This window comes from Hypanus sabinus, chromosome 4 (assembly GCF_030144855.1).
Source record: "Hypanus sabinus isolate sHypSab1 chromosome 4, sHypSab1.hap1, whole genome shotgun sequence".
Classification (NCBI taxonomy): Eukaryota; Metazoa; Chordata; class Chondrichthyes; order Myliobatiformes; family Dasyatidae; genus Hypanus; species Hypanus sabinus.
In genome coordinates, this window is record NC_082709.1 from 142738301 (window position 1) to 142763847 (window position 25547).

At 41.4% G+C, this 25547-nt stretch overlaps 1 protein-coding gene across 2 annotated transcripts in view; it reads left to right on the forward strand.

Annotated features, from left to right (window-relative positions):
• sytl5 (synaptotagmin-like 5) overlaps nt 1-25547 on the forward strand; it is a 182020-nt gene that overhangs the window by 93765 nt on the left and 62708 nt on the right. For both annotated transcript variants that reach the window (XM_059968237.1, XM_059968236.1), the window contains one exon: nt 1819-2281. In XM_059968237.1, coding sequence (XP_059824220.1) covers nt 2163-2281 — 119 coding nt within the window. In that variant the 5' untranslated portion in view covers nt 1819-2162. The remainder of the gene's footprint in view (nt 1-1818; nt 2282-25547) is intronic.

Here is a 25547-nt window from a genome sequence, read left to right on the forward strand (position 1 = left end):
ATTAATGCCCGAGAACTGCAGAGCGTCAATCTGATTCTTCGGCTCTGGGATCACTTGGATTGTCTATTTCATTATTTTTACTGTTTGTGTGCATATTGCAGCTGCAATTGGAGTTATGTTTGGCACATGTCCTTCTGCAATCAGTCAGCCAGAGCTGATTGCATGACTTGATCATAATAGTAAAGGGAGGGATATGTCAGATCATAACTCTACAAACCATTGTGCTGGACATCTTACTATATGTGGATGCATGGTTTTGAGTTGCTGGGACTGTTGACACTTGCTGTACCACACAGGACAAAGCAAGGTCCCCACAGTACTGTGCTTGGTTGTTTTTCCCAGAGCTGTCATAGATCATCCAGGTAGATTGGCAAGGATATGATGAAGCAGATTATCCCTCGTGTGGGCTCATTTACTACCTGCTGCACACCAGTCCACTAGTTATGTCAGATGCATCGATGCAGTTCACATCTCTGAACTCCGGTGACTTGTGTTTGATTCTGTCTCCTTGCTACTTTCGGTACTGCTTCCAAGTATTGTTCAACGTGGTGTAGCATTAATTCATGCACAGTGGAAGGATGGAAGATGGTAATCTTTGCATGTATTCCCTGTAACTGCATGGGTTTCCTCGGGTGCTGCAGTTTCTTCCCATATCTCGAAAATCTGCAGGTTGGTAGTTGGCAGTTGTAAATAGCCCCGGAGTGTAAGATGGTGGGGGAATCTTGGCAGGTTGGGGTTGAGGTTGGTCGGGTTTGAAGATGGAGAATATGGAAGGAATGAAGTGGATCAGGGTGGGATTAATGTCAGATATCCATCTGCATTTGATGGGTCAAAGGACCTAGTTGTGTGCTGTACTTTTCAGCGTCTGCCCATCAGGATTCTGCAGCTCATTCCGAGTCGCTCTGGTAGTGGAAATGGAGGTTCCTCATCAAGAGCACATTCTGTGCCCCATTGTTCGATATGTAGAAACACAGACACACCAGCAGAAGGACGATGGTAGATGGTAATCAAGAATAGGTTTTCTTGCCCACGTTCACCCTAGTGCTTGAGGCTTCTGGGGTTAGCATACCACTACGTGTGAAGACTGGTTGGCATTTGTAGTGCTAAAACAGCTATGCTGCCAACGTGCATGTTGGGATGCATTGCTCACACACCTTGATTCTGAATACTGAATCTATTCATGATATTACTTTGGAATGAGGAAGCTATATCATGTGATGCAGAAGAAATAAGCTGCATGTAAAAATATTTTTGGGTATCTCTCTTGATTCATGGCCATGGAATTTTCAACGTCAGTGCAAGAGGCATCATGCTATTTATAAGAAATCAGTGAAATGACACTGTTAGCAACTCTTCGATATGACTAAGTTGGTCCTGTTGTTGAAAGTATTTTCCAAGAGGCTCATACTTCCCAAATTCTCTCATTGGGGTCAATGCATTGTCTTGAAAATTCTTCCAGGGAGAAAAAGTATTGTCACTGTTACAGGTGAATTGAGCAACTTCCATTCCAGATTGTGCTTCCTTGTTCCACATAGCTGCTACGTAACAGTCACCAGCTTTATTATAAATAGCGTTTTCAAACTGGCAATGAGGGAAAAATGTTTCATGTATGTTTGAAAATGCACCTTGTAAATATATAACATGATGAGGCAAGATAAGATTGTTACCATGCATTACTTCATTCATGAGATTGTATTGACAAAGTTGATCATTTATATTCAACTTCATTCATAATGGAATACATCTTTTCCATTATAAATTGTTGATATTAATTTCTTTTAGAGAATGTATTTTGATATTTTTGTTTTCCTTTTTCAGCATTAAAGGTGGCTGAAGTTTACAAGTATATGTGACCAAGAGGATCAGTGCTAAGGATCTGGAAGGCATAATTGCATCTTAACAGCAAACATTAAAATTTTCTTCAAAGGCCAAACAACTAAACTGAACAACCTCAAAGTAAACCAACTAAGATGAATTGTACTTGGAAACCCTGCAGTTAATCATGGTTATTGGGAAGACTGGACCAATTTCTACCTTGAACCAAGACTTAAGATTGAACACATTCACTTCATTGTATCCTGAATTTCTCAGCAAGTGATTTTCTCCAAAACTAGTCATCACTAGACCCCCAAGAACAGAACAAACATTGCTTTTGCAGAAGCATGTCCAAAAAAACTGAGGTTGTCAATCTGTCATTCCTGTTGGACGATGAAAAGAAAACGATTCTAGAAGTTTTAAACCGAGATGAAATGTTGAGAAAAGCTGAAGAGAAAAGAATAAGGTCAGTGGTAGGAGGCAGGGGTTGGTCATTGGCTTAATTAAAAATTTACTAATATTGGTCAACATAATTAAGTGAATTTGTACTCCAGCCAAGGAAGTACTCAGCAATGCAAAATGCTTTTGTATTTCGTACACAATACTGTTCATAGGCAAATGAGCTGGTACACCTTGTGTTTTGTAGCATGAAGTAATACTTTGAATTATAAAATTAAGGTGAGAGACATAGTATTAAAAATATATTTCTTCATCTGGAATTAGAAGGCAAGGGAATGCAATCCAGTCCACTCATATGCATTTTTGGTAGTCAATGCAAGATCGAGTGACAAGATTAAGTCAATTGACCCAACCCTCACTGGGGAATTAATGTACATAAGAATTAACACAAGATATGTGGATATGGGCTATTCAGCTTATCCGTGTTCTTCCATTTAAGAGTACAAATACACCATATCTACATTATTTTGCCTTACTTAATTTTAATCGATTTAGAGATGGAGCACAGTTGAAAGGCTGTTCTGGCCCAATCAGCCAATGCTGCCCATTTACAACCATGTGACGTTAACCTAATAACCCGTATGTCTTTGGTATGTGGAAGGAAACTGGAGCACCTGGAGGAAACACACGAGGAAAATGTACAAACACCTTACAAACAGAGGTGGAATTGAACCTGGGTCACTGGCGTTGTAATAGTGTTAATGCTAGCCGCTACGCTTCTGTCCTGCCTATTCTGCTAATTACAAAACTCAAAAAAATCTACAGATTTGTCAGATATCATTTTTCTTTTATAAATCCACTTTGGCCCTGCCTCCTCCTATCCTTTAAATGTTCTGTTACCTCATAGTAGTAATAATAAGAAGAAAAAAACAAGCATTTTCAATATAACTAATGTCAGGCTAACATGTCTTTGACTCCCTGTTTATCATCTGCCAAGTAGTGGGGTTTGATTTTCCTCCTTTCAACTTGTGGATACCACTGTGGAATCCAGGGTATTTCCCAACAATTTTAACAGGCCAACATGAGAGAAAGTTTGAAAGGTTTTATTATGGAATTGTACATAACACATGCATCTACCTGCTGTGATTTTTATGTGCTTTTGCTACAGTCCTTGTATTCGGTACGCAAGTTGCTATTGAATGAAACTGGAACGATGCTCACTTCTTTCACAGAAAACACACTCACAAAACATCAGCATCTCTGCAGATTATATTTTGCCCCTTTAGTAATGGAATGCAGAATCTTGTGGACAATGGGCAATGATATCATCAAGCAGGTGAAGCAACCGATCAAATTGAAGAAGCTTTGGTAGCAAAAGATTAAAAAACACAATTGAATGTATAGGTGTTTCAGCATTTTAAGCTTTGAAAGATTTATTCTGAGGGAATTCAATTACAAATGTAAATTAAAAATAAGATTGGAGATGAAGTATTAACTGCAATTGCTTAATATGGCATTAGAAAACTTGGCTATACATAATTCATCAAAAAGAATCGGCAGTGAAATATTGCATTTATAAAATAAGATGAAAATTTACATCATGCTAATGATTCTGTGCTTGTCTAGGTTAAAACTGCAACAGTGCCAAGGTTTAAGATGGTTTAGTAATGTTGTGTACACAAGTGTAAAGGAGAATAAAATAATGAAATCCTGATCTGATACAGCACAAAAAGCACCAAGGATGACTAACTCAAAAATAATAATAAAACGCAATAAATATAAATACATTCCTTTTAGAGATACAGCGCCATAAAAGGCCCTTCTGTCGTAATGAGTCCCACTGCCAAGTTACACCCAAATGACCAACTGATCTACCAATCCATACATCTTTTGGACTGTGGGAGTAAACTATAACACCTGGAGGAAACCCACGTGGTCATGGGGAGAACGTACAAATACCCTACAAACAGCAGTGGAAAATAAATCCACGTCACTGGCACTGTAAAGCATTAAACTAATCACGGTGACACCCTCTCTGTTGCTCTGAATTTACACAATTAGCAGGTACATGCAAACATCAGAATTTGATAGTTCTAAAGTAATTCCAGATATTTCTATCATTGTGATTATAAAATTTGTACTAGTACCTTCCTACATTTTATAAACACACTTAAAAATACACATACACTAAATCTATTCCTTTTATTGCCCATATCTAAGATCAAGGCTGTTCCTGGACTACGTTGTAAAGTCGACGTGATAGTACTAAAAGACTGCACAATATTTCGTTATGACTGTTGATTACCTCCTCTTTGCAAGCCAGAAAATTTTAACATGGTACCCCTAGAATTGATAAATTAAGCCTGTTTTTGTATGCTCATTCACATTTTATATTTTTAATGTTAAGCAATTAAGGAAATAGTGACATCATTTCCACGCTAGGGTTCTGGTTACTGGAATCGCAACAAGTGAATCCACAAGGAAGCTGATTTGCTGTTTTACCAGATGGGATGGGTAGGGCAAAGATTTCACAAAAGCTTGCATGTTTTCATGATTCATACGCATATATTTCACTATCTTTTCTCCCTGTTTGCATACCTCACATTCCTTGCATTACATGGCATATGCTACTCAAACTATCTCTTGCTGGAAAAAGGTTAATAGAAACAGAAAACCAGCAGCACAATACAGGCCCTTCAGCCCACAATGCTGTGCTGAACATGTCCTTGCTTAGAAATTACCTAAGGTTACCCATAGCCCTCTATTTATTTTTCTAAGCTCCATATACCTAACCAGGAGTCTCTTAAAAGACCCTATCATATCCGCCTCCACCACCATTGCCTGCAGCCCATTCCATGCACTCACCATTCTCTGTGTTTTAAAAAAAAACTTGCCCCTGACATCTCCCATGTACCCACTTCCAAGCACCTTAAAACTATGCCCTCTCATGTTAGCCATTTCAGCCCTGGGAACAAGCCTCTGACTATCCACATGATCGATGCCTCTCATCACCCTATACACCTCCATCAGCTCGCCTATCATCTACTGTCACTGCAAGGAGAAAAGACCGAGTTCACTCAAACTATTCTCATAAGGCATGCTCCCCAATCCAGGCAACATCCTCGTAAATTTCCTCTGTACCCTTTCTATAGTTTTTGCATCTTTCCTGTAGTGAAGTAACCAGAACTGAGCACAGTACCCCAAGTGGGGTCTGACCAGGGTCCTATATAGCTGTAACATTACCTCTCAGCTCTGAATCTCAATCCCATGGTTGATGAAGGCCAATGCCTGTGGCCTACTTAGCCACACAGTCAACCTGCGCAGCAGTTTTGAGTGTCCTATGGACTCAGACCCCAAGATTCCTCTGATCCTCCACACGGCCAAGAGTCTTATCATTAACACTATATTTTGCCATCATATCTGACCTACCAAAATGAATCACCTCACACTTATCTGGGTTGAACTCCATCTGCCACTTCTCAGCCCAGCTTCGCATCCTATCAATGTCCTGCTATAACCTCTGACAGCCCTCCACACTATCCACAACACCCCCCAACAGTGTCATCAGCAAAATTACTAACCTATCCCTCCACTTCCTCATCCAGATCATTCATAAAAATCGTGAAGATTAGGGGTCCCAGAACAGATCCCTGAGGCACACCACTGGTCACTGACCTCCATGTAGAATTTGACCCAAATACAATCACTCTTTGCCTTCCGTGAGGAAGCCAGTTCTGGATCCACAAAGCAAGGTCCCCTTGGATCCCCTGCCTCCTTACTTTCTCAATAAGCCTTGCATGGGTACCTTATCAAATGCTTTGCTGAAATCCATATACACTACATCTACTGCTCTACCTTCATCAATGTGTTTAGTCACCGCCACAAAAAATTCAATCAGGCTCGTGAGGCACGACCTGCCTTTGACAAAGCCATGCTGACTATTCCTAATCATATTATACCTCTCCAAATGTTCATAAATCCTGCCTCTCAGGATCTTTTCCATCAACTTACCAACCACTGAAGTAAGACTCACTGGTCTATAATTTCCTGGGCTATCTCTACTCCCTTTCTTGAATAAGGGAATAACATCCACAACCCTCCAATCCCCTGGAACCTCTCCTGTCCTCATTGATCCTGCAAAGATCATTGCCAGTGGCTCAGCAATCTTCTCCCTTACCTCCCAAAGCAGCCTGGGGTACATCTCGTTCAGTCACAGAGTCTTATCTAACTTGTTGCTTTCCAAAAGTTCCAGCACATCCTCTTTCTTAATATCTACATGCTCAAGCTTTTCAATCCTCTGTAAGTCTTCCCTAGAATCACCAAGATCCTTTTCCGTGATGAATACTGAAGCAAAGTGTTCATTAAGTATCTCTGCTATCTCCTCTCGTTCCATACACACACTTTTCCACAGTCACACTTGATTGGTCCTATTCTCTCATGTCTTCTTGCTCTTCACATACTTGTAGAATGCCTTGGGGTTTTCCTTAATCCTGCTCGCCAAGGCCTTCTCATGGCCTCTTCTGGCTCTCCTAATTTCATTCTTAAGCTCTTTCCTGCTAGCCTTATAATCTTCTAGATCTGTATCATTACCTAGTTTTTTTTTAAGTCTTTTGTAAGCTTTTTTTTCAACAACCTTTGTACACCATGGTTCCTGTACCTTATCATCCTTTCCCTGTCTCATTGGAACTTCCCTATTCAGGCAAATATTACCTGAATATTTGCCACATTTCTGCTGTACATTTCCCTGAGAACTTCTGTTCCCAATTTATGCTTCCAAGTTCCTGCCTGATAGCTGCATATTTCCCCTTACTCTAATTAAACACTTTACTAACTTGTCTGTTCCTATCCTTCTCCAATGCTATGGTATAGAGATAGAATTGTGATCGCTATCTCCAAAATGCTCTCCCACTGAGAGACCTGACCAAGTCCATGTCCCAATACCAAATCAAGTATAGCCTCTCCTCTTGTAAGTTTATCTACATATTGTATCAGGAAACCTTCCTGAGCACTCCTAACTAACTCCACTCCCACCACGACAACCCTGTTATTATTACACCTTTCCAGAATCTGTCCCCCTATCTGCTCCTCGATGTCCCTGTTACTATTGGGTGGTCTATATATAAAAAAAAACACCCAGTAGAGTTATTGACCCCCTTCCTGCTTCTAACTTTCACCCACGGAGACTTGGTAGACAATTCCTCCATGACTTTCTCCTTTTCTGCAGCCGTGACACTGTCTCTGATCAGCAGTGCCATACCCCCACCTCTTTTGCCTCCCTCCTTGTCCTTTCTGAAACATCTATAGCCTGGCACTCGAAGTAATCATTCCTGCCCCTGAACCATCCAAGTCTCTGTAATGGCCACAACATCATAACTCCAAGTACTGATCCACACTCTAAGCTCATCCACTTTGTTCATGATGCTTCTTGCATTAAAATAGACACATCTCAAACCATCAGTCTGAGCACATCCCTTCTCTATCACCTGCCTATCCTCCCTCTCCAAGCTTTGTGAGCCAACAGCCCCTTTCTCCGTCTCTTCAGTTCGGCTCCCAGCCCCCAGCAATTCTAATTTAAACTCTCACCAATAGCCTTGGCAAACTTCCCTGTTAGGATATTGGTCCCCCTCGGATCAGAGTATTGTACAAGTCATGCCTGCCCCAAAAGAGGTCCCATTGACCCAGAAATCTGAATCCCTGCTTCCTGCTCCAATCCCTCAGCCACACATTTATCCTCCACCTCATTTTATTCCTGTACTCATTGTCACGTGGCACAGGCAGTAATCCTGAGATTACTACCTTTGTGGTCCTGCTTCTTAACTTCCTTCCTCACTCCCTGTAGTCTGTTTTCAGGACCTGCTCTCTTTTCCTACCTATGCCGTTGGTTCCAATATGTACCATGACCTCTGGCTGTACTTCAGGATATCGTGGATGTGATCAGAAACATCCCGGACCCTGGCACCTGAGAGGCAAATTACCATACGTGTTTCTTTCCTGTGTCCACAGAATTGCCTGTCTGACTCCCTAACTATAGAGTCCCGTATTACAGCTGCCATTCTCTTCCTTTCCCTACCCTTCTGAGCCACAGGGTGAGATTCTGTGGCAGAGACGTAGCCACTGTGGCTTCCCCCAGGTAGGCTGTCTTCCCCAACAGTACTCAAACAGGAGCACTTATTGTTAAGGGGGACAGCCACAGGGGTTCTCTCTAGTATCTGCCTCTTGCCCTTACCTCTCCTGACTGTTTCACATTTATCTGTCTCCCGAGGCTCTGGTGTGACTAATTGCCTATTGCTCCTCTCTGTCACCTCCTCACTTTCCCTGACCAAACAAAGGTCATTGAGCTGCATCTGCAGTTCCCTAACACGGTCCCTAAGGAGCTGCAACTCGATGCACCTGACGCAGATGAGGCCTTCTGGGAGGCTGGGAGTCTCCTGGACATCCCACATCGGACACCCAGTACAGAACACCGGCCTCACAGACACACTTCCTGTTTCTTTTCTTAATAGGTAACCTACCTCGCCTCAGCCAGATATCACCGAAGCCCCGTTGAGCCAAAGCCCTCCTACTCTGTCGCCCGCTTCTCCGACACCCACTCTGTAAAGCTGTCTCCTTTTCAACTTCGCGACGGTTGAACTCGCTGATGTCCACACACTTGTGCAGTTGTCCCTCGGTCATGGATCACCGGGATCTGTCCTAGAGTAGAGTTGACCTGTATGAGAGGGGTGGGTTGCACTTGGACCTAAGGGAGAAAATATCCTTGTGGGAAAATCACAATATCCAGGTTTGCAGGAAAAGGGCCGATAGGACTTCATTAAATTTCACCAAGTTCAATGCACATAGCTTAACAGTAACATGGATGAACTGTGGAAGTGGGCTGCCTGTAGGGACTGGGATATCGTAGCCTTAACAGACATGTAGCTGTAAGAAGGGCAGGCCTGGCAGCTCAGTGTTCTGGGATACCAGTGCCTCGGGTGTGACAGAGAAAGAGTGGGTTTGGCTCTTCCCCTCTATCGCATTTTCCAAGGTTCCCATTGCAGACATCACTTCTATTGACTTTCCCAGAACAGAGGTAGTTAGTGCCAACACCACCCCTCTAAAACCAGTAGCTGATTGTACCAGCCTCATTTGGAGTCCCTGGGTGAAAGGGGCTTCCTCTGGGCCTGTTGTCTCTCGTCATCTATGGTTCCTTGAATGGCCATTTCCCTCAGCCACTGCGCACTTTGTTTGGGTGTGTTGCACTCTGCAGGACTTGTGTGCCAGTCTGTTGGGCTGGGGTAACAAACGTGCACCAGCAGGCTGAACGAGGAATTTGTTGCTGACCGTCCCGTATTTTCCCAGTAGTGTGGACTGATGGATCCTCGCTTAGGTACTTCGGCGGCTAGCAGTTTAACCTCATCCCCGGCTGCATCCCGGATTTGGGTCAGTCAGGTGGTGAGCTGGAAAGAAATTCAATCCTGCAAATCCCTGAACTCTGTTCCACTATCGTCCTGAGTGACAACCTGCTACCACTGAGCACACCATTGTGCCGGCTGTTCTTGGTCATCCTAATCCTCGTACTGTCTCCCATTTGTCCTCGCGTTTATCTACTACAGTTTTAAGAGGCTGGTCTGCTAAGGACGCCTGTTATTGACCCCATAGCAATAACAGTGGGTTGACCCTGTAGCAATAAAATCAATGGGTTGATCTACTCATCTATCATCAGGACTTGACCAGAAATCCCCTGTCTGTTTTATCTGGATCCCAGCCTTTTCCCTTCATAGCTCGCACCTTTACTGGGTCCAGGGTAGAACCAATTTTCTCTGCCATTTCTTTTTGTCCAGGAGCTGCACGTTGGCTGGCCAGCATGGCTCTGACTATTCAGTTTTCGCAGCCCATTCTTGAGCTGTGTGTACAGGTTCATGTGCTAAGTTCAATTGTCTCCCCTTCTCCTTTAATCCATCTTTCAATCTAGAAACTTCTTTCTCTAAGGCATTTACTGTTTGTGTTGCTCTCTATCCTTAAGTACATCCATAAACACCCAAAGTGCAGCTCTAGTGGTGTCCTTTACAAATGGGAAGGAAAATCTATGCCATCCAATGGGTTCTTTTCTCTGGCCCTTGTAACTACTCAGTTCCACATGTTTTGTTGCTCTCAAATTGGCCAGAGTACCAAAACCTTTGGAATTATCTTGTCAGTCAGGAATTTTTTTTAAAACTCGTCAGCCTATACTCATTTATCTTTCCCTGAAGTATGGCTCAGAGTGGAATCCTGCCAACTATGCCAATTTGTCTCAAAATAGAGCTCAGGTTTCTTTTGATTCCTCTTGAGCAACTGACTCAGCAATGAAAGATATAATTCCCAGACTACTTTATTTGATTCTTCCCTAACAAATAAAGCTAAAGGTTGCATGCAATTTGTTGCAATATTTCTCGGCAATTAACAATTAGCAGCACTGCTTATCTGCTCTTAACCACTGAGTCTTCGGTTGCCAGGGTGTTCCAGCACTTCGAAACTTCAAAAGGGTGTCAAGATTAACATGCATTGGTCATGGAGAAACTCTAAAACTCCTTTGAAGCAACCTTATTATACTGTTCAGGGTCTTGCTTAAGTCCCTGACAGGTAACTAAGAACTTCATACAAGGCCTGACCCCCCGATATGCCGTTTACTGTAAACTACCACAATTTCCAGTAAATCGCCTCAGACAGGCCTACCTGCACAACAGATCCCAAAACTAAAGTTCAGTTGGCCATCTTGTCAACGTGCTCAGCCATTTTTATTGCTGTTGCAAGAGGGAAGTCATTAATTCTGTTTCATCTTACCTCACGGGAGAGAAGTAACTGAAGAGGCTGTTGGAGAGCACTTTGAATCCAGTAACTACAATTCTATTATTTTTTAAATAGTAACGGGGGGGGGGAGGGGGAAGATTAGAACAGGTCTACAGGCTTAAGTCCTAAACTGGAGCAGGTCCAACTTTGAAGGCAGGATCTAATTTGAGTCAATTAGATGACTCAGTTTAAAGACAAAGTAACAGCTGGCAAGTGAGAGACATTTTAAAAGGTCATATGAAAATTCTGGAGCAGCATATTCCTGTTAGAATGAAGGTAGACATATGAATTTAAGGGAATAATGGCTGACAAGAGATATTGAGTCTCTAGTAAGAAAAAAAATTGCATATGTTGCATTTAGATAGCTGGATACAAACTAATCCCTCAATAAATATAAAAGATTAAGACCATTCTTAAGGAAATCAAGAGGGCAAAAGAGAGTTGAGTTTGATTTGGCAGGCAGGGTTATAAATAATCCCAAGAGGTGGTTGAGTTATATTAACAGTAAAAGGGAGAATAAGGTTTCTCGGTCCTCATAAAGATCATCGGGGTTATTTATGCATGGAGTTGCAGGAGGTGGCTGAGAGTTTTAATCCCTTGTGTTTACTAAGGTGAATATCATGGATACCAAAGAATTAATGGTAATAGGTAGTGAGATGGTGCAGTCTTGAAACACATTAAGGTGGGCAGAACTCCAGGGCCTGGCAAAGTGCATCCCTAGATCTTATGAGAGGCCAGAAAATAAATTGCAGAACCCCTTGTAGAGGCTTTTGTCTCATTGTTACCCACACTGGCGAAGTTCCAGAAAACTGGGGTGCAGCTAATATGGTTCCATTGTCAAGAAGGACAGGACAGCAACTACAGGCTGATCAGCCTGACTTCTGTTGTGAGGAGGTTGCTGGAGGGATTTTTTGAGAGACATGATCCACCATCACGTGGATACTGATCCAGGGAATAGTCAGCGTTGTTCTGTGCATGGAAGCTCGTGTGCGAAGAATCTCCTGGAGTTTTTTGAAGAGGTGACTACAGGGAGTAGATGAGAGGGAGGGCAGTAGATATTGTCTGGACTTTAGTAAGACGTTTGACAAGGCCCCGAACGGCAAGCTGATCTGCAAAATTAGGTCACGTGGGATTCAGGGGGATCTAATAGGGTGCATTCAGGAAGCTGATAGGAAGCACAAAAAGAGAGAATCTGCAGATGCTGGAAATCAAAGTAACACACACCAAATGCTGGAGGACCTCAGCAGGCCAGGTAGCATCCATGGAACGTCGACCGTTCACTCTTTTCCATTGATGGTGCCTGGCCTGCTGAGTACCTCCAGCATTGAGGGTTTAAAATTGAATCTCTGACAGGGGGCCTGTGACTGGTGGAGTGTGACTAGGGATCAGTGTTGGGACCCCTTTATTATCTCCATATAAATATCTCTAATACATAACCATATAACAATTACAGCACGGAAACAGGCCGTCTTGGCCCTTCTAGTCCATGCCGAACGCTTCCTCTCACTTAGTCCCACCAACCTGCACTCAGCCCATAACCCTCCATTCTTTTCCTGTCCATATACCAATCCAATTTTACTTTCAATGACAATATCGAACCTGCCTCTACTATTTCTACTGGAAGCTCGTTCCACACAGCTACCACTCTCTGAGTAAAGAAATTCCCCTTTGTGTTACCCCTAAACTTTTGCCCCCTATCTCTGAACTCATGTCCTCTTGTTTGAATCTCCCCTACTTTCAATGGAAAAAGCCTATCCACATCAACTCTATCTATCCCCCGCAGAATTTTAAATACCTCTATCAAGTCCCCCCTCAACCTTCTACACTCCAAAGAATAAAGACCTAACTTGTTCAACCTTTCTCTGTAACTTAGGTGCTGAAACCCAGGTAACATTCTGGTAAATCTTCTCTGTCCTCTCTCTATTTTGTTAATATCTTTCCTATAATTCAGTGACCAGAACTGTACACAATACTCCAAATTTGGCCTTACCAATGCCTTGTACAATTTTAACATTACATCCCAACTCCTGTGCTCAATGCTCTGATTTATAAAGGCCAGCGTTCCAAAAGCTTTCTTCACCACCCTATCCACATGAGATTCCACCTTCAGGGAACTATGCACCATTATTCCTAGATCACTCTGTTCTATTACATTCTCAATGCCCTACCATTTACCATGTATGTCCTATTTTGATTAGTCCTACAAAAATGTAACACCTCACACTTATCAGCATTAAACTCCATCTGCCATCATTCAGCCCACTCTTCTAACTGGCCTAAATCTCTCTAAAAGCTTTGAAAACTACTTCATTATCCACAACACCACCTATCTTAGTATCATCTGCATACTTACTAATCCAATTTAGCACCCCATCATCCAGATCATCAATGTATATGACAAACAACTTTGGACCCAGTACAGATCCCTGAGGCACTCCACTAGTCACTGGCCTCCAACCGGACAAACAGTTATCCATCACAACTCTCTGGCATCTCCCATCCAGCCACTGTTGAATTCCCCCCCCCCCCTACTTTTGTGGATATTGTGGTGGTCATTGAGGCCATTGTGGGATCAGCAGAGTCAGGAGTTGCCTAACAGGATGGTTTATTTTTTATGTCACTGCCCTCTCACTCCACTAACGTGTATTTTCTGCAGCCTCCTGGTGTACTCTTTATTACTCAATTCCAATTGATCACCTGCAAGCTTAGCAACCCTCCCTTCTGTGCCTTCATCTCAATGCAGCATCACTCCACGAATGTGGCACACTTTGGCCTAATTATTTTCTGGATTATTAAATGTTATCTTATGGACAGTAACACTTTAAACTTACCAGACACTGGTAAGTTTGAAGGAAGCATGGCCAACTGGCCCAGATTGGTTAGGAAGGGCATGGAGATGGAGACCTGGCAAGTAGATATTGAGTTTCCAATCAGTGGATAGGAAATGTGACAAATAGCACCTGGTGAACCAGATGCTAAACTATTGGTATTTTTGAATGGTTGTCAATTGTCATTGTCCGTCATCAAGTTTATTACCGTATGTACAAGTGCAATGAAAAGCTTATTTGTAACAGCATCACATGCACATAACTTCAGATAACACAATATTCACAAAAACATAAATTGTGTGCAATTTTTACAAGTTAGCAGATTATCAGAGTTGTATCGTACATCTTGCCAACATAAAGTGAAAGTTCCCAAAAAACTTTGCAGAAGAAATATCAAGCACATGCACTGAGGAGAGGTTTACACAGCCAACCAAAACCACAATAAGCTAAAAGCATCTCACAGGGATTGTTACAAGCTGCTGTTTCTCAAATAAGAATTATAAAATTTAGGACAATAATTGAACTTCTGAGTTTCGGTTCACACCTGTGCTGTCACTAACCTTCATCGAATGCTCCGTTACCACCAAACTTCAGCATTTTGGTCACACGCTTGGCAATGACTCATTTGTATCTTTGAATAAATCAAGAAAGGACTTCTAAATTGCATTGTCTTGCTCGCCCATTAACACTGTGTGAGCTTGCAGCCCTATATTCATTCTGCTCGATGCCCTACTTTTATTTACAGTTCAGTAACACTCTTACACTCATTTTTAGATTTCTGTAAGACTGTATTCTTGCATATGTTCATGCTTAGCTTTCTAAGCAACTGACAGTGGTTAAAAACGATGTGCATATGCATGGCTGGAAAGGAGGAATGGGGCTTGTTTTTGCGGCTGTTGTTTGTTGCTTTCATTCTGTGTTGCGGCCATGCTATGCTGGCACCGGAATATGTGGAGACACTTGCAGGCTGCCCTCGGCGCACCCTTGGGTGTGTTGGTTGTGAACACTATTGGCGCATTTCACTATTTATCAATGTACGTATGCCATATGAAATTGAATCTTGAATATATAGGCATCTGCAGTAGAATATAGAGTGGTATGGATCCTAACCATAGTGCAGTTACATAAAGACTTGATGCTGCTAAGCCTTATAACGTGCTCTGTTGACTAGGTTTAGCATGTAGCGATTTAAAAATATAAATCAAAATAATTCACCTCATCACTAATTTCTATAGCAGTGCTCATTGCTATAAATTGGTCTGTAAGTCAGCATTCTTTCTTTGTAATAGATCCGTCTTCGTAATGTCACAGCTACCCAGTTTAGTTCTATTCATGTCAAAAGATAGCTGACATTCTTGTCACTAATGTATTCTAGTTCTTACTGATGCATCTCTTGCTATCTTGTGTTAACTTGTCAACCATTACTGATCTTAGTGTTGCTACCATCTGGGACAAGGCAAAGGAAACTGAGGACACACACTCAAATATTTTAAGAACAGTCCCTTCCTCTCTACCAGCAATTTTTGTATGGTCCATAAATGCTATGTCATTATTCATCTTTTGCACTATTTGTTTACTTTTGTTACTATTTTTGTCTAGCACGGTACTGTTGCTGCAAAATCACAATCATCAGTGATAAAAAGCCTAATTCAGATTCTGAATATAATAGATTTCCCAAATCCACAGGAGATGGATTATCTTCATTTAATCATTCTTCGTCTTCGCTGCTTTGAATGTGCTTGTTCCTGTGCACAGCTGCTGCAAACATATTATTTACTGGAAGTCTTGTAGCTGACAGCTTGGGGAAACAAATGCTGGAAAAGTTCAAGTCATTTGCTTAATGTGCTTAATCACTAATATACAACTAAAAATGCTCAAAAAACCACTGAGTTTCATCAAAATCTAGAGGGAATCAGAAACCACTTTCCATATATTGGCAATATTGTAATCAACTTATCTTAAAGGAAAGAAAATATTTGTGTCCTATCAAATTTTTCTCCCTTCAGTTTTTATGTTCATGTTGTACATAAGAACATTGGTATTCTATCAGCAACTCTAGGAGAATGCTCTGGGTCTCCAGAAACAAGTTATTAATATGGTCATAATAGTAAAATTCCATTCTCACAGCATCACATTCTTGATGACTTTCCTTGTCAAAATGGTTCATTAAATATCACCAAATAAAGAATTCACATGTTTGTGCTGAAAATCTTGAGTGACACACACACAATGGTGGAGGAACTCAGCAAATCAGGGCCATCTATAGAGGGGGAGGGTCTTGACATGAAACACTGACTGTTTATTCCCCTTCATAGATGTGGGCTGACTTCCTTAATTCCACAACCACTTCGTGAGTGTAACCAAATTAACAGTTGTTCTTTGCCTCCTTGTTCTTCCCCACTGCCCAAGAGACACAAACGATAGTGGTGCTGGAAACCTGTTCTTTCGAGCAATGGATTTTATCCACATTAATATTTCCTGATCACTTTTTACTTCAAAAACTCTAAATATCTTTTGACCTAGCTCTGCAGTAGCTTGCTTCATGGTTTCCTCCAGAGTTATCGGAGGGACGGGGAAAATGTAATCTATTTGTTTGAGTATCGGGAAGAACTCAGCTATTTAGGATTGAAACGAGAACTTTAGGTGGAGGACTATAAATCATTGGGTTAAATAGATCTTGGGACACTGACTGAATCGCTGGAAATTGAATTGGTTAGGTAGAATGGACAAGGCACAAGACTGGATTGGACACAAAAGATTTTGCAGATGTTTGAAATGTTAACACAAAATTCTGGAGAGACCCATCAGGTCAGGCAAATATTTATTATTCCTGATATTTTCTATATTTGCATGTGTTTAGCTTCTTTGAATTGTTTTCCTCACTTTAAAATCCTACACCAGTAGTGGTTCTTTGCTAAATCTTGACAACTTCATAGCAGTTTTATCTGTAAGCAAATACCATGCCACAAGTCTCACTATATTTATTCCACTCCCTGACTTCCCAAAGTCCCTGAGCATTGTTGGTGATTATCACTTGCTTTGCAGCTTTGCTAAAGTCCTTCTACGATGGGGAAAGCTGCTGTTGGAAAAATTGGTAATGGAGAAGTTGAACGATATGAAAGCCTAGGTGTTGATGAGAACTGATTGAAAACACTAGAGGAGCAAATATGTGGCATATGTGCTTCAATAGAGATTTTTAAATGGTGTAAATGCAAGTGATTGTGTTTGAAAAGTTTGATTTTCTAATGTGTTAGAAACGGGACAGGTAAATGATTGGAAAATTACTTTTTTAAACAAAATTCATTATGGCAACTGCACAGCATTCATCCTACAAAGAAAAGTTCATTTTTAAAAATGTACTTTTCTTTGTAAAATGAATGTTGTGCAGTTGCCACAATGATTATCAAATGTAACATACAGTTTCACTACCCCAAGTCCCATATTCCTTTGAAGGTTCAGGGGAAACTACCATCCTTTTAGAGAGTTTAGTAAATTTGGACAAAATCTATAATTTATAAATCTATAGATTGTGCAGATGCTGGAAATTCAGAGCAACAACCACAAAATGTTGGAGGAACTCAGCAAGTCAGGTGCCATTTATGGAGAGAAATAAACAGTTGATGTTTCAGGCCAAGAATCTTTATTAGGACTAGAAAGTAAAGGGGCAGAAGCCGGAATAAAAAACTTGGGGATAATGGAATTGGTAGAAGCTGGTATGTGATAGGTGAGAGCAGGTGAGAAGTAATGTGGGTTAGTAGGTAGGGAATTCTTATGATGTAAGAAGCTAGGAGAAGATAACATACCGAGGAAGTAGGATTGAAAGGATAGTAGACCATGGACTAAAAGGAGGGAGGTGGGGAACCAGGGAGGTTATGGGTAGGTCAGTAACTAGCAGTGTGGGCAAAGGAGAGGCAGTGGTCGTTATTTATTTGGATTTTCAGAAGGCATTTGTTAAGGTGCCACATATGAGGCTGCTGAACAGGATAAAATCCTATGGCATTACAGGAAAGATACTGGCATGAATAGAGAAATGGCTGACAGGCAGGCAGCAGCAAGTGGGAATAAAAGGGCCTTTTCTGGTTGACTGCCAGTGAGTGGTGGTGTCCTTCAGTATCGGGATGACTACTTTTCGCATTGTTTTTCAGTGATTTGGATAATAGAAATGATGACATAGTGGCAAAGTTTGCGGATAATACGAAGATAGGTGGAGGGGTAGGTAGTGCTGAGGAAGCAATGTGATTGCAGCAGGACTTGGACAAGTTGGAAGAATGGACAAAAAAATGACAAATGGAATATACTGTTGAGAAATGTATGATAATATATTTTGGTAAAAGGAACAATAGTGCAGACTATTATCTAACTGGGAAAAGGTTCAACCATCAGAAGTGTAGAGGGACTTGGGAGTCCTCGTGCAAAATTCTCAGAAGGTTAGTTTACAGGTTGAGTCTGTGGTAAAGGAGGCAAATGCAATGTTAGCATTTATTTCAAGGGGAATAGAAGATAAAAACAAGGAGATAATGCTGAGCCTTCACAAGACACCAGTCAGGCCACACAGTTTGGAGCCCCGTACCTCAGAAAGGATGTGTTATCACTGGAGACAGTCCAAAGGAGGTTCACAAGGATGATAGCAGGAAAGAAGGGGTTAACATATGAAGAGCATTTGGCAGCTTTGGGTCTGTACTCACTGGAATTTAGAGGAAACCATGGGGACCTCATTGAAACCTACCGAATGTTGAAAGGACATTTTCCCAGGGCTAAAATGATTGCCACAAGAGGACACAGGTTTAAGGTGCTGGGAAGTAGGTATGGAGGAGATGTCAGGGGTTTTTTTTATGCAGAGAGTGGTGAGTGCATGGAATGGGCTGCCGGTAATGGTGATGGAGGCAGATACAGTAGGGTATTTTAAGAGACTTTTGGACAGGTACATGGAGTTTAGAAAAATAGAGGGCTATGCATAAGCCTAGTAATTTTTAAGGTAGGGACATGTTCGACACAACTTTGTGGGCTGAAGGGTCGGTATTATGCTGTAGGATTTCTATGTTTTCTATGACTAGATAGGGTGGATGTAGAAAGGATGTTTCCTATGGTGAGGGTATTCAGAACTAGAAGCCACAGCTCAAAATTAAAGGATAACATTTTAGAACCGAGGTAAGGAGGAATTTTTTAGTCAGAGAGCAGTGAATCTGTGGAATCTTCTGCCACAAACAGTTCTGGAGGCTCAGTCAGTGGGTATATTTAAGGCGAAATTGATAAAGTTTCTTGATCAGTCAGGGCATCAAAGGATATGGCAAGAAGGCAGGTGTATGGGGTTGAGTGGGATCTGGGATCAGCTACGATGGAATGGTGGAGCATGCTTGATGGGCTGCATGGCCTAATTTTGCTCTTATGGTCATGAGGATGGGGGAAGAGAAGAGAAGGAGTTAGGGGGGAGCTAGAATTGGAAATGTTAAAACAGGGAAGGGGATGGGGGGAGTGATTACTGGAAGTCAGAGAAATCACTATCATGCCATCAGTTTGGAGGCTACCCGGATGGAATATGAGGTGTTGTTCCTCCAACAACACCTGAGTTTGGCCTCATTGCAACAGTTAAGGAGGCCATGGAGAGACATGTTGGTAAAGGAATGGAAAGTCAAAATGGGTGGCTTCTGGGAGATACTGACTGTTGCACTGGTCAGATTGAAGGTGTTCAAAAGGGCCCCCCAATCGACGTCTCACTGATGTAGAGGAATGGCAGAGAATGTTTTGGAGGCTACTGCATTCTCAACTTGTTTACTTTATTTCCCAATGGACAAATGCTGCATTTACTCAACCAAAAAAAACAAAACAAAAAGCTTGGCCTTATTTTGTATGGCTGGTTGATGAATTCTCTACCAATGAAGAAATTAACACACAAAATGCCTCATTGTGCCTGTGTAAGAAATGTAGAATTAAACTGTATTCCTGTTTATTATTTGTATGAACTGAACACTAAGAGAAAGACATAAGAAGTTAACTATCATTTTATTTGAGAATCCCTCCACTTTGGGGAGTCTACAGATATTGCTCAAGTGATCACTCATAGTCACTATCACACAGTAGCACTTACATAAACTGTGGTCAAGTATTTTGAGAGGCTGTTGATGAAACATATCAACTCCTGCCTGACAGGTGACTTGCATCCACTCCAATTTGTCTACCAAAGCAACAGGTCCACAGCAGATGCCATCTCATTGGCTTGTCAATCTGGTCAGCAAAAATACATACATCAGGATGCACTTTATCGTTTACAGCTCGGCATTTAATACCATCATCCCCTCAAATTAACCAATATGCTCCAAAACCCTGACGTCAATACCTCCTTGAGCAAATTAGATTCTGATAACTTCACTGTAGACCCCAATCAGTTCAGATTGGCTAAAACATCTCCCTCAATCTCCATCAGCACAGGAGCACTGCAGGGATGTGTGCATTGCCCCCTGTTCTGCTTGCTTTACACCTTTGACAATGTGGCTAAGCACAACTCCAACACCATATACAAGTTTGCTGAAGACACTACTGTTGTGGGCCGTATCAAATGTGGTAATGAAACAGCATACAGGAGGGAGTTTGAAAATTTGGCTGACTGGAGCCATTACAACAACTTGTCACTCAATGTCAGCAAGACCAAAGAACTGATTGTAAATTTCAGCAGAGGGAAACCAGAGGTCCATGAATCAGTCCTCATTGGAAGATCAGAGGTAAAAAGGGTTATGAAAATCAGGATCAGGTTTATTATCACCAGCAGGTGTCGTGAAATTTGTTAATTTAGCAGCAGCAGCAGTTCAATGCAATCCATGATGATATATAATAAATAAATTGATTAGATTAAGTATATATGTGTATGTGTACATATATAATATGGGTGTATATTTTAAAAGTAATGCAAAAATAGAAATATATATTTTTTAAAGTGAGATAGTGTTCATGGGTTTGATATCCATTTTAGAATCAAATGGCAGAGGGGAAGAAGCTGTTCCTGAAAAGCTGAGTGTGTACCTTCAGGCTTCTGTACCCACTTCCTAACGGTAACAATCAAAAGAGGATGTGCTTGGTGATGGGAATCCTTAATAATGGGCATCACCGCTCTGAGGCACCGCTTCTTGAAGATGTCTTGAATACTACGAAGGCTTGTACCCAAGGTGGAGCTGGAGCTGATTAATTTTACAACTTTTTGTACCTTCTTTTGGTTCTATGCAGAAGCCCTTCACCCCTCCCCAAAGACCAGACAGTGATGCAGCCTGTCAGAATACTCTCCACGGTACATCTATAGAAGTTTTTGAGTGTTTTAGTTGATAAACCAAATCTCATCAATCTCTTAATGAAATATAGCTGTTGTCTTACCTTCTTTGTAGCTGCATCGATATATTCGGACCAGGTTAGATTGTCAGAGATCTTGACACCTAGATGTTTGAAACTGCTCACTCTCTCCACTTCTGATCCCTCTGAGGATTGGTTTGTTTTTCCTCCTCTTACCCTTTCTGAAGTCCACAATCAACTTGTTTGTCTCACTCACATTGAGTGCAAGGTTGTTGCTGTGTCACCACTCTGCCGCCTAGTATATCTCAATCCTGTATACCTTATCTCCATCTTTGATTCTGCCAACAATGGCTATATCATCAGCAAGTTTATAGATGGTATTTCTGCTATTCCTAGCCACACAGTGATGGGTATAGAGAGAGTAGAGCAGGGGGCTAAGCACACACCATTGAAGTGTGCCTGTGTTAATCGCTAGCAAGGAGGAAGTATTATCACCAATCCCCACAGATTGTTCTCATCTAGTTAGGAAGTCAAGGATCCAATTGCAAAGGGGGGTACAGAGGCCCAGGTTCTGTTGTTCCATCGATCAGGATTGTGGGAATGATGGTGTTAAATGCTGAGCTATGGTCAACAAACCACATCCTGACATAGGTGTTTGTATTGTCATGTGAAGAGCCTTTGAGATCACATCTGAAGTAGACCTATTGTGGTGATAGGCAAATTGCAGTGGGTCCAGGTCCTTGTTGAGCAACTTTAAATTCTTGTGTGTTACTATTTCAGAAAACCTGTCCTAGACCCAGCATGTAAATGAAATTGCGAAGAAAGCACAGCAGTGTCTTAATCTTTTATCGATCATTTTTTGTTACTTTTGATTTGCTGAGCATGCCCACAGAAAAAATAATCTCAAGGTTGAATGTAGTGACATATTTGTACACTGATAATAAAATTTACATTGAATTTTGGACTCCTGTAATGAAAGGACACGTAATACACCTTAAGTGATTCGTGGAGTCTGATGTCATGAAGGATTTTTGCTCTGTTCTAAAGATTGAAATTTTTTTAGGGAATAAAAGACTGCCCAGAAATTCATTATTAGTATTCAATGTACGATATAATACTCTACTTCTGAAATTTTGTTCCATTGAATCATAGCAAAAGGCTAATTTTGAATTGCATTCATCTTGTGCAATAGAATAATTGTCAATCTCACTCGGGACCAGAAGTATTTTCAGTAATTCTTCAGATTTTGGTCCACCAGTAGGCTGCAGGATTGCATCTTTTTGGGTGGATTGAATTGCCAGAAATGAGTACAATTACGTCATATAAAAGATTTTTGGATGGGTTCATGAATCAGAAAGGTTTAGATGGATATGGGCCCACTGCAGGCAAATCGAACAAGCTCAGAAGTTTGGTCGGCAAGCACGAGTTGAGCCAAAGGGCCTGTTTCCTTGCTGTATAACTCTATATCTGTGCGTGTGGCTACTCAGTCCTGTTGTGATTGGTCAATATTCAATCACTAGGAGGAAAATGCTCCTTTAATATGTATGTCTTCTGATAGAATCCCTTAGATAAATGCAAAATTAATCATCTTCGGACCGACATGTTTAATCAATGAGGCCCTGCTAGTAAAAGCATGTTGGTTCACTTTATATACAACAAACATCCCAACGACTTGCCAAAAGTGCTGAAGTGCCCTGGAGTAATTGTTATTTCTAGTGGACCTGTGCCAGTGCAAATGCCTAACTGACATCTACACAACTAAGTGGAAAATTGCTCCAACTGGCCCCTCCCTCAGAGGCAGGACTAATTAAATCTAGCTGGTTATCACTGCAGCAATGTAAACTCAATTATCAGTAGGAAGTCTGATGCACCATCAATAACTCACACTGAGACGTAAGGCGAGATATCGGCTTTTATTGACTGGAAGAAGGAACCAGGAGTGAGTGTCCATCATACTATGTCCTTGAGACTGAGGCCAAGCGTCAGGCCTCAGATCGCCTTTATACAGGGGCCTGTGGGAGGAGCCACAGGAGCAGTCAGCCCGGGGCGTGTCCAGACAGGCACATAGTTCACCACAAAGTCTTTCACAGTGTTACAAATTCCTTTTAATTGATGCTCAGTTTGTGCTCATTTAAGATCCCCTTCGATCCAGATTTCATTAAAGCCTTGGTGCAAATGAGAACAGAATCTAGGCATGAGGTGAGAATGACCGACAACTTAGTCTGGCATCAAGCAGTTCTGGTGAAAGTACAAACCTCATTTCCAGAAAAGTTGGGATATTTTCCAAAATGCAATAAAAACAAAAACCTGTGATATGTTAATTCACATGAACCTTTATTTAACTGACAAAAGTACAAAAAAAAGATTTTCAATAGTTTTACTGACCAACTTAATTGTATTTTGTAAATATACACAAATTTAGAACTTGATGGTTGCAACACACTCAACAAAAGTTGGGACAGAGGCATGTTTACCATTGTGTTACATCACCTTTCCTTTTAATAACACTTTTTAATCATTTTGGAACTGAAGATACTAATTGTAGTAGATTTGCAATTGGAAATTTTGTCCATTCTTGCTTGATATAAGACTTCAGCTGCTCAACAGCCCATGGTCTCTGTTGTCTGATTCTCCTCTTCATGATGCGCCATACATTTTCAATAGCAGATAGATCTGGACTGGCAGCAGGCCAGTCAAGCACATGCATTCTGTGTCTACAAAGCCACGCTGTTGTAGCCCGTGCAGAATGTGGCCTGGCATTGTCCTGCTAAAATAAGCATGGATGTCCCGGGAAGAGACGTCTCTCTAAAATCCTAATATACGCCTCAGAGTCAATGGTACCTTCACATACATGCAACTCACCCATGCCGTGAGCACTGATGCACCCCCATACCATCACAGGTGCTGACTTTTGCACCTTTCACTAATAACAATTAGGATGGTCGTTTTCATCTTTAGCACAGAGAACTTGACACCCGTTTTTTTCGAAAACTAGCTGAAATGTGGACTCATCTGACCATAGCACACAGTTCCACAGTCTTTCGGTCCATCTGAGATGAGCTCAGCCCCAGAGAACTCACCAGCGTTTCTGCATAGAGTTGATGTATGGCTTCCTCCTTGCGTAATACAGTTTCAAGTTGCATTTCTGGATGCAGTGACAGACTGTTAAGTGACAATGGTTTTCCGAAGTACTCCCGAGCCCAGGAGGCTATAATTGTCACAGTAGCATTACGGTTTCTTAGGCAGTGCCGCCTGAGGGCTCGAAGATCACATGCATTCAACAGTGGTTTCCAACCTTGCCCTTTACGCACTGAGATGTCTCTGAATTCTCTGAATCTTTTCACAATATTATGTACTGTAGACATTGAAAGACCTAAATTCTCTGCAATCTTGCATTGGGAAATGTTCCTATTGAACTGACTCACAATTCTCTCACGAATTTTGGCACAAAGGGGTGAGCAACGACCCATCCTTGCTTGCAAAGACTGAGCCTTTGATGGACGCTACTTTTATACCCAGTCATGATACCTCACCTGCTACCAATTAGCCTGCTTAATGTGGAGTCTTCCAAACCGGTGTTAGTTGAATATTCTGTGCACTTTTCAATCTTATTTTAACTCTGTCCCAACTTTTGTTGAGTGTGTTGCAGCCATCAAATTCTAAATTTGTGTATATTTTAAAAAATACAATTAAGTTGGTCAGTAAAACTATTGAAAATCTTTTCTTTGTACTTTTGTCAGTTAAATAAAGGTTCACGTGAATTAACATGTCACAGATTTTTGTTTTTATTGCATTTTGGAAAATATCCCAACTTTTCTGGAAATGGGGTTTGTACATCTAATGAACACTAGAATATTGAAGGGTCCTGCCGAAGAGTCTCAGACTGAAACGTCAACTGTACTCTTCTCCATTGATGCTACCTGACCTGCTGAGATACCCAGCATTTTGTGTGTGTTACTAGGATATTAACGTTATCTACAATTAAATCTAGTACAAAGAAAAATGATTGCATTTGTTGTCTCAGCCACAAGATAGTGAAGTCCATTAAAGTTCACTTGAATACAAGCCATTAATTTTTCTGGCCTATTTAGTGGTTATCCTTGTATTGTTGAAAAGTCATGCTAAGCTTCTGTAAAGATGCAGGAAAAATGGACAGCACTTGCCATTTATTAGCCTGACTCATCATCCTTCAAACAGGATTATGAGACAGTTCTTATTTGCAGAGGCAGCCATGATCAGTCTGACAAGCGAAACTGTGGAAATTAAAATGCTTTGCTACTTCCACTTAGATTTACTAATAGCGTTACAATGTACTTGATTCCAACTAAATCAAATGTATGTGGACCATGTCATTCAGTTCAAGAATCTGAATCAATAATTGAGCTTGCCGTTATTGCTGATTGGTGGGTGGGAGGGGAGAGATAGCGG